Below are 10,673 nucleotides of genomic sequence, written 5' to 3'. Positions count from 1 at the left end.
ACATATTTATTTTTAAACAACTAACGGGCCCCACAACATGTGCATCCACAACAACATATATCTTTGATTAATCAACACATGCAACTTTTTGCATGTTCTCGACTCTCGAGAACATGACTTTCTTGTTTCAATATAAAAAAACAAAAGTAAAATCCTAAAAATAAATTATAAGAAAAAGGGGTTTCTCCGCGTAGACAGCTTAGTTACAGCAAGTTTCTTGAATAATATGAATGATCTTCATATCTTGCTGGCACATAGGATTCCAATTCAAGAAACTCATCACATGAATAAATGAAAAACAGACAGACCGACAATTATCTCTGTGATCAACTTCGACCAAATGTTCGAGCATGTCACGTTAAAACAATTTCGGTGGAACGAAGGACATGTAAATTCTACTCTTCAATTTCCCCACTACAAGATTACAACTATCTTTCTTTTTTAATATTACTCATCTCACAAGATAAGTCATGTTTCGTGCAAATTTGTAATGCAATTCGACTAGAACGAAATAGTGTAATAAATAAGATTTTAATTTCTTGACCAACACTTTCCAAACTCCATAAAAAGGTCAATGAAATCATCAACTGCCAGCATTGAATATTCAAACTACCAATAAACAATGCAAGAGAGTTTGCTACAAATATCTCTTTTCATTTCGGATGTGAAACCATCTTGATCACAAGTTCTAATTCAATCTCTCATAAAAGAATCCAATAAAATAAAAGAAACAACCCTGACAACTCAAGTTTTCTTACAATAGAATGATTTACAAGAAAGAAAGAAAGAAATTGAGAAATGGAAAAGAATAAATTAAATACAATTTGCAACATCATTTAATGATTCAAAAACGATCTGAACCCCTGATTAACCTCTATGGCTTCTTTCTTGCAAATGTAAATTCCTTTTGATTGTCATCGGCAATCCATTGAACTAAATGAATCTCCAAATCCCGAAGGTTTTGCTGGTATGCTCGAATGTGTTTGACTGTACGAGAAATCATCCAACATTGTGGAAGTACCTTCATCGGATTGCCATCTTAGAAGGGCTTGTGGAAGGCTCAAATGAAGATCAATTCCATTACCTTCCTCGTTATCATGGTCCGAAGGTTTCCATTGCTCGACAAGCGGAACTAATACATTAACGGCATGTCCCATGTCTGGTCGCTGGAATGGCTCACGGCCAGTGCAGTGTCCTGCCAACTCAGCAACCTTGCAAATGCTCTCGTAAGTTTCATCATCAGGATCAAGAGTCGAATCAATAGCCTTTCGAAGATTGTCTCTGTTGATAAGGACCCTGCGGAACCATGTGACCAAATGAGACCTTTCATCTGGCACGCTATCATCCAGAGCTTTCCTACCAGTGATAATCTCCATTAGAACAACTCCAAATGCATAGACATCGACTTTCGTTGTTACTCGTCCCGTAGCTGTTGCAAGAACAAGAGGATAACAGTCATAAATAGAAAGCAAAAATGCAAAATTCTATACAACATTGTTCCATTTCTTTTGAGATGATGGAATTCAAGAATCAGCACGCTAACTCAACTACAGAAATTCAGAGACCTACAATATACAACCTTCGATTTATTTGTGTGACTGCGCATATTTAGAACGTAAAAATGTAAAAATCAGTCTCATAGCAGTTCTAAAATTGAAATCTAATGAACAAGAGAATCAAATTGTGCATCGTTAAACATAGTTGCAACTATGCTAATCAGACAGGCATTGATATCGTGAAATTCTAGACCACAGAAAATTTATGATATCTAAAGATTAAATAATGTAATAAAGAGCTGCATAGGCATACTTACCGGCATACTCAGGAGCAAGGTAACCAAATGTCCCGGCCAACCGTGTCTCAACGGAATAATTTCCATTGGGGGCATTTCTAACTAATCCAAAATCAGCAACCTTAGCTCTCATGTCATCTCCAAGAAGTATATTCGAGGGTTTCAAATCTCTATGGATGAAACTTTGTTGGGCCAAACTGTGAAGATATTCGACTCCCCGACCAACATCCAATGCTATTGTTACCCTTTGTTTCCACGTAAGTGGTTGACAGCCGTGTTCCTGCCACTCGAACAAATGCTGGCTCAAAGTTCCCTGTGGCATGTACTCGTATACCAAGAGCCTTTCATTGCCATTAATACAGTAGCCTAAAAGAGCAACTAAATGCCTATGTCTAACTTTAGTAAGGACTGCAATTTCTGCTTGGAACTCATTCATTCCTTTAGTACCCATTGGTCCAGATTCCATTCTCTTTACTGCAATTTTAGTCCCATCATGCATTTCGCCTTTGTAAACAACTCCGAAACCTCCCCTACCCAATACATTCGCTTCGCTGAAATTGTCAGTAACTTCTTGAAGAACTCGTATCGAGATAACAACATTTCCACCTTCAAAAACGGGAATTTCTCTATGATCACTGCTGCCCTGGCTCTGTAACTCACTTGGCGCTTCACCATAACCATTCACACCGTTTGTAACACTACTCTTCGTCGTTACTTTTCCTTGCTCGGAACCCTCAATTTTCCCGAATCTCTTAAGGCGTTTTCTTACGTAGCATTTGTAAGACACAAACAACAAAACACCAACAAAAACTACAACAGCCACAACGACACCAATAATCACACCTGCAGGAACTGCAGAGCCCTTTTTACTCCCAGATGGGGTTTCACTAGGCGAACCAGATCCCGGTCCTGATGGCCCACCCTCTCCTTCCCCACCAGTACTCACATTCTTACCAAGAAACAAATTACCATCATGAATAAATTTCACAGTTGCAGGAAAAACTGGTATTGGACCAGACAAATTATTATTAGACACATCAAGAGTTTGAAGCTGAGGCAAACTAGTCAAGACATTCGGGATCGAGCCAGTAAGATTATTATCATTCAAAATCAAGTTCCTCAGAGAAGTTAGATTGCTAAAAGCAGGGGAAATAGTACCAGAAAACTTTTGCTTTCCAAGGTTTACGCCGTTCACATTTATCTTCTGTGAATCGCAAGTGATGAATTTCCAATCTTGACAGGCATCATTCCCTTTCCAAGAATCAGCCAAGGAAAAGGGATATCCCATAGCACCAGCGACATCAAGAAGTGCAGTGACTTGTCGATCACAAGGCCCTGCAGTGTCCTTACAAAAGCTATTAGTAGTCCCAAGTGTAACCTGAACCCCTTCGCGAAACTTAGGAATAGGCCCCTGAAAATTATTGTTCTGCAATGTAATGTTCACAAGTTTTGGTAGGCTAACCAAAGAAGCCGGAACCACACCGGTGAACTGATTTTCCCTCAACTGCAAATCAAACAGATTTGTACACTTCGACAAATCCGGGATCCGACCGGTAAATGCATTATCATGTAACCAAACCTGTGACAACTGAGTCATAGAAGATAAAACATCAATAGTTCCAGACAATCCCAGATTCTGATCATTTAGCCAAAGATTCTGTATATCCGATCCACCAAAAGATGCCGGCAAAGATCCAGTCAAATTATTGTAAGATAATCTCAAGCTTTGAAAATTTGAAAATGCAGAGAAAAAATCAGGGATCACGCCAGTGAGGCTAGCATTACTAGCATAAAACCAGACAAGTTTTGTACTGTCAGTCAAATGAACTGGGATCTCCCATGGGCGGAGATTTTTATTGTCATTTAGCGTGAAATACTGAAGATTTGTAAGGCCCATAAGGAAATTTGACGGGATTGAATCGAAATTGTTGCTATCTAGATGGATTTCTTCAAGAGAAGACATATTAGAAAATGAAGGTAATGTCCCAGAAAGTGAGTTTCTTTGGAGGGAGATAGATTTGAGCTGAGAAAGTTGATTGAGTTCAGAAGGGAGGGTGCCTGAGAGGGATTTTGAAATAAGATTAATGGAAGTGACGAAAGACTTGGTGGTATCGCAGTTGACATTGGTCCAGTCACAGAAGTGTGCGGTAGATGACCAGCCCGATGGGGTGGGGGACAATAAGGAGCGGAGATTCGACATGACGTCGGCGTCATCGGCTGAGGAGAAGGAGAAGAATACAAGATGGAGGAAGAAGAAAGTAGTTGCGGCGGCCATTTTGGGTTTCTTAGGAGGCTGAAGGTGAATATATTGAGACAGAGCTGGCCACCTGGATGTTTTTTATTGGGCAATGTAGTTCATGTTTTTCATTTTTTTAGCCCGCGAAACGTCAAGGAAAAAGGATTTTTTTTTTTAATTGTAAAATTAATAGAGTTTGTTCGATAGTGATTATAAAAATTGGTTTTTAATCGATAGAGATAAAAATGGGTTCCACATGTGAGCGAATAAGTAAAAAATGATTATTGAAATTGAAAGATAACGATAAAAAATTAATTTTTTGGGTGAAAAATTATCATCGAACGGGGGCAAGGACTTTAGGTTAAATTCTTTAGATATCAAATCATTTTATCTTTTAACTAATCATTTTGAACTTTTGATAAATGTACCCACTTTGATAATTTGTATGAACTCATTTGAACTTTGTTTCTTTCACACTGATGATGATTAGAAAATCGGGTAATTACAATTCATTTATCCGGGTTCGATCGATTGTTGGCTCGTTACGGGAAACAATATTCATGGTTCCAAGGACTAATCATTTTCGCGTTGGGAAAGATTTTAGACAGTGGAGTTGAGGGTGCGGGTGAAATGTGGGGAAACTAATCCCTTGTGGATCCATTCTTGATTTTGAACAAATCTGGGGAAAATTAATTGAGATTTAATTGTAAAATGTCAACATTATTAGGAGTAGAAACATAAACATCGTATATTCAATATATTTTTTTATTGTATCCTTGCAAAATGATGTCTCGATTGAGCTTCTAGATAAATCGAATGACTTTTTTTGAGTTTGTTAAAATCTGATAACATTAACAGAATTCAAAATTGAAATTTTGTATAGTTCATTTACAAATTACAATAATTTAGAGTACATCACTTTTTTTATATAGAAAAATGAGGAAAGCATAAGAGAAATTAGAAAACAATTTAACAAAATTTTGAGATTTTTTATTTCTTATTACATATTAGAAAAACAATGTGAGCCAAATAATTTGTCATCTATCTAAGAATTTAAAGTGCAAATCATCTAGAATTTTCCATAAATATAATTATTTGATTGTTTATATATAGACTTTTTCAAACACGAACTCTAATGAGAATTCTGACCTCATTTAATTTATATACATTTTTCAAAAATTGAACTGTAATTAAAATATAGTTTTCACAAGACTTAACAAATAATCTGTGTTCTTTAAATTTGGATAGGTATAAATAAATAAATTTTAATAAGTTTATAGCGCATTAAAAGTACAGAAAAAGAAAACTTCATTTTCCATTTCTCCAATATTGTAAAAACTAAAAACATATAACAATTTCCAATTATCATTTTCTAATAAGTTTTGACCAAAAATCATTGTTAATTGTTCGATATAGTTATTCTTTTGCAGCTAAATTAATTTATTATTTATTTTAATTTTGGAATCATTTTGCAAATTATAATTTTTTCAAGAAAGCATGCAAACCTAATGATTTGCTGATTCATTCTACTAAATGAGGAGTAAGACTTGATACTGCAACCGGCTTATTGATAATCAATCATAAATATTCATAAATAATATCGATCATGAAACAAGTGGACGTCTTTCTCATCACTCTTCTTTTTTTTAATCTATTTATTTATTTTCTTCTAATATGATAAAGAGAATTATATTTCTAATTGTATAATATCGATTATTCATAAACTAAGTAAATTGAACCAATATAATAAATCATGTTATGCTATTTTTCTTTAAAATATTTATCTTAGTTGGTCGCATATTTTATGGTGGACGAAGACTGAATTACATCCAAACTTTACTGAAAAATGATTTGTTGGCTCTCCTCTTCCTGAAGACTTGTTTCATATTTCGTATATCGATAATGATATATTGACGTGTTATCTTCTTTGACTCAGTTGTCACTAGGGATGTCAATTGGGCCGAGCCGGCTCGCGGCTCGTCGACTAGGCTCGTAGACTGTTCGGGCTCATCAAATGACGAGCTCGAGCTCCAGCCGAGCGGGGGGTCCCGTCCAACGAGCCGAGCCCCTCGGCTCGTCGAGCTCGCGAACCCACGAGCCGGCTTGTCCAAAAATGTGGGAAAAAATAAAATTTTATCAATAAAATTTGAAAAATTTGCTAAAAAAAAAAAAAAAAAAAAAAAAAAAACAACACACATTCACGAGCTCGTGGCTCGGCTCGACCCACTGCCATCCCTAGTTGTCACTAGTTTAATTACATGCTAATGCTTCCACCGTCCGATCCCAAATTTATCAAATTGCACAAATATGTTGTAAAGGGATAATCAGTTCACCAAAACTTGACAATATTACTGTTTCGCGCGGGTTAGTCGCTAACAATTAAAAAGGGATTAGACGATTGTGTAAGAAAAAAATCTCTTGAGACAAAATTCCAAAAAGGGGTATTTTTATTGGCGATAACTTTACAATTGAAAAAATAAAACAGAATGCTTCCAAGGAGCGCAAGCACACGAGTTACTGACAAGAAGTGTTTAAATCTAAACTAAGAAATTGAAAGTTACATATTCTTTGTTTGAGAGTGTTTGATTTCGGGGTCCTTTACTCTATGTCTTTTCTTCCTTTTATACTCCCTGAATGATCTCTTCATTCTCAACCGCTTAAAAACTGCTTGATTACTCTATAACTGCCCACTTTCTTCATAGTGGCCAACTTGTCATGGAACTACCTTCTCTAACTGCTGCCATTACTTTTTGTTGTTTAATCGTTTTCAATTGAATTCCTTGAATCGTGGAACGTGATAGGGCTACTCAATAACTGCTTCATTAACCGCACTTTTTGGTAACCATAACATCTTATGTTTGCTAAGATCCCGGGCGACTCGAAGGTTTGGGCAAGAACAGAGTCACAGCTCTGGGCGACTGCATGGCAATCCATTCGCCCAAATCTTGGGCGACTTGCAAATTTGGACGATGGTATTACCGCGCTCATGGGCTTCCCTATTTGGGCCTTTATCCTGAATTGCCTGATTGGGCTGTTCTTTGGGCTATCTGATTTGGGGATCCTCCAATTGGGCTTCATTCCTTGAGCTATTCGATTTGGGCTGAATTTTTTGTGTGTCAACAATTACCCCCCAATATGGCAGAATTAATACCAATTATTAATTTTTCACATATTCACTTTGTGTTTCCCAACAACATTCGAAATTCCCAAGAATTTCAATCATTGTTTTATTCCATAACCTGAAAAGGTGCGACATTTACAAACCCTTATAACCCCTAAATACACGCCATTTCGATGCACCACTAAATCACGCCTTATTGTTTCGCGCTTCTCTCTCGCAGTTTTACTATTCATCTTCTTGCTTCTCTGCTACGTTTCTTAAGCAAATTTCGACAAACTCTATTTCGTTCCTAATGGCTGCTTCACAATCCCAGTCTGGTGACTCCTTCAGTTTCGAAGACTTCCAGAAACTCCTCACTCGGCCATATATAACTCCGAACTTCCTTGCACCAGCCAATGTCGAACTCAATGAGTTCTATCTAGGTCCTTCATTCAACAACGCCGAGACCATCGAACAAGCGACGGTCGGTCAGCTGTTCCCTTGTACTCAAGGCCCTCCGTTTCTAAACTCTTTGCTGCTAAAGCTGTTTCGCGAAAGAGGTATTCGCACTTGGCCTAAATCTGATGTCGTTTTCCGTAGATGCCATGCTCGCCTTGTGGACCATGATCCTACTAAGGCAATTTTTGATAGTGTTAGGATTTCTGATTTGTTAGAAATCTCTCTTCAACCCCTTATTTTTGACCCAACACTTTTTCCAATCGCTTTAAGTTTTTGGTCTTGTGAGTATAATACTTTTATTTTCCCTCTTGGTCCCATGTCCATTACCTTAAGGGATGTTGGGGTCCTAGTAAATCTGCCACTTTTGGGTGATACCATTTTCCCTGGTATTTTGATTTCTAGTGTCGCCCCAAAATTTGATAAAAAACTCACCAAATCTTATTCAAGCCTGCAAACCTGTCATAACCACTCGAGCGCTGAGTCTTCCCATGCTGAGCGTGTGGCCTTTCTTCAGATTTGGCTTTGTAAATACATTTTGTGTGTGCCAAGCATGAAGCCCTCCATGAGCTATTTACCCATAGCGCACGAATTGGCGCGTGGTAGGCCTCTAAATTTGTGTTCTTTCTTTTTAGCTGTCCTCTATAAGGCATGGCTTCTCTTCAATCCCAATTGAAGAATGGTGCATCTCCCACTGACAGTGGGCCTCTTTAGTTCACTCAAATGTGGTTGAGAGCCTATTTTCCATCGCTTGGTGCTCCATCCTTTTCCAGTCCTTCTGCTAGCCGCTATGGGTTAGCCATTGATCCCCTGACTCTTGTAAATATGTCCAGAAGGGACATTTTTTCATTCTTTTATACTTTGGATTCAATCCCTTCCTTCTTTCCTTTTCCTCCAATTTTGACTCCAGATTATGTGCAACCTCCATCCACTCTGAATAGTGTGAGCACCTTTCTATTCGTTTGGATTCAATTTTTGATCGGGAGGGAGTTGTTCCATGATATTTTGACTGGGACCAATGCCAAAGCTGGGGTTGAAATATACGCTCCCCAATTTTTTGCTCGCCAACTTGGTTTTGGCCAAACTTGGGCCGTTCCCCCTTGCTATTCAAAAAATTTAATAGACCGCTTTCACACCATTAATAAGGCAGAGGTAGAAGCTATAGATGCTCGCAATATTCTTTTGACGAGCAGCTTCTCATTAGCCCCTTTCAATTCTAGCCGTGCCATCCATCCCCTTTTTGAACAACTCTGGCCGTCAGTGAAGCGCAGATTGTTTGCGACTGATGTCAATCGTGCTTTCCATTCACTGGACCAGCCAAACATTTCTTCCACCTTTCCTGTTTTGGTCACTTCTGTGTCCATTAGGAGTCCCACTTCCCCTGCTCGTGCTAAACAGTCTGCTCGTCCATCGACTTCTCTTCCTGCCAAGCCCACTGCAGCTAAAAGTACCCCAAGCCGCAAACAGCCAACCTCAGCATCTCCCATTTTGGAGGATGATGATGACACCCCTCTCATCGTCAGGAGGAAGGTAATTAAATTGGTTTACTCACAAGCATACATTTCCATACTTGAAACTTTTCTATGTGCTGATGGTTTATTTGGATTTCTCAGAAAAGTTCAGCCTCTTCTTTGAAGGTTTTGGAGTTGGCAGCTCCTGCTCCATCATCCTCTGCTGAGGCTGCTTCATCCAAACCAGTTGATGAATGGATTACGCTTAAAGAGAAATCTTCAGTTCCAGAATCTTCATCACGGCCAATGGATGAGTCACCTTCTTCCCAGGGCGTTGACCCCCCAAACGTCGAAGTAGAAGGTAATTCATTTTTTGATACTTTACCTTTGCTTGTGCTATTGGTTTTTGATTTGTTACTTTTTGAGTTCTGGAGATACTCCCATGAGTCTGCCCGTTGCAGCAAGGTCTTCTTGCTTAGACAAGGGGAAGTCCTCACGAATGGTGGAGCCACAGGTGGTAGATTTGGCTGGGGATATGCCACCTTCCAAGATTGCCGATGAGGTAATCTTTGCTTCACCTTTACTTTCACTTTGTTTAGTGTAGTGGAAACCTTCAGTGTTGGCAACTTTCTTTGCAGGATACTGATAAAATTGTGCGTTCCATCCAAAACTTGTTCACTTCTTGGGGCAAGTTAAAACATCTCGCCCTGCTTCAACCAGTCGTCCTTCTACTTTTTCAGAGGAAGATATGAAGTTTCTCAAGCAGTCAATATTTGAGTATGTGTCCTTCATGGATATGGACATCGGTAAGGCTAGTGCTGTCAAGCATAAAGATAAGTTTGAGCATTTGAATGCGAAATTGGAGCAAACACTGACACTTTCGTCGCTCAATCTTTCTGCTGATTTTAAAACGACGTTGAAAGTTGTCCATTCCGAGGTCCTCTCCTTGCTGGCCAAAAATGTTGAACTGAAGGCCAAAAGTACTCAATATCTTCGCGCTGTATCTGAAAGAGAGTCATTGCTTTTGGAGATCAACAAAGCTGAGGATGAATTGAAAGAAATCTCTTCCGAAATTATGATTGAAGACTCTTTGATGACTAGTTTGGCTGCACAGATGAAGGAGCTTCAAGCTAAGATGGACGACTGCAAGGCGAAAATGGCTGTTAAAAAGCGTAATGCCTCCCAAGGAATTGAGCGAACCAAGTCTTTGGTCGAGCAGTACAAGAAGCTGGAAGTAGTTGATGATGATGTTGTGGCTGAATTGAATATCATTTCTTCTCGGAGCGAGGACTGGGGGAGACTTAGGGAAAGAATTCGTTTGGTATGGGGCGAATTGTAATTAAGACATATAATGCCTTAACTTTTTCTTTTTGTAATTTCGTATTGATTTTCCCTTTGTAATATTGTACTGATATTCATTGCTAATTTTGATCATAACAGCAGCTATCATTGTTAATGAATAACTATTTTAACTTCTTGTGTATTTATTGACGTTTGTCTTTTAATCATCAATCGCTCAAGCATTTAACTGCTTTATGCTAAAATTTTTGCACATTTTCTCTTGATATTTCTGCCCTCTTTTTTTTTTTTTTTCAAGACTTGGGCCACTTAATTCCATTTCCTAGGCACGAATGTGGC

At 38.4% G+C, this 10,673-nt stretch overlaps 1 protein-coding gene across 1 annotated transcript; it reads right to left on the bottom strand.

The window, feature by feature from the left end:
* Positions 1-596: 596 nt before the first annotated feature.
* LOC111403062 (receptor-like kinase TMK4) lies at positions 597-4,091 on the bottom strand. Its single transcript, XM_023031415.1, has 2 exons — positions 1,814-4,091; positions 597-1,429 (listed from the first exon to the last, which is right to left on the bottom strand). Exons 1-2 carry the CDS (start codon positions 4,065-4,067, stop codon positions 915-917), a joined length of 2,769 nt encoding a protein of 922 aa, XP_022887183.1. The 5' UTR covers positions 4,068-4,091; the 3' UTR covers positions 597-914.
* Between the last annotated feature and the right edge of the window lie 6,582 nt (positions 4,092-10,673).

Source organism: Olea europaea, chromosome 11, assembly GCF_002742605.1.
Source record: "Olea europaea var. sylvestris chromosome 11, O_europaea_v1, whole genome shotgun sequence".
NCBI classification, from domain to species: Eukaryota; Viridiplantae; Streptophyta; class Magnoliopsida; order Lamiales; family Oleaceae; genus Olea; species Olea europaea.
Note: the sequence above shows the minus strand (reverse complement) of the source record. Positions and strands in the feature narration are given on the sequence as shown.

Bases quoted from the DNA above. Each gene is read 5' to 3' on its own strand.
- LOC111403062 (XM_023031415.1), bottom strand. From the start codon at position 4,067: ATGGCCGCCGCAACTACTTTCTTCTTCCTCCATCTTGTATTCTTCTCC. The intron at 1,430-1,813 runs GTAAGTATGCCT...TTCTTGCAACAG, and splicing joins CCTTGCTCCTGAGTATGCCG to CTACGGGACGAGTAACAACG.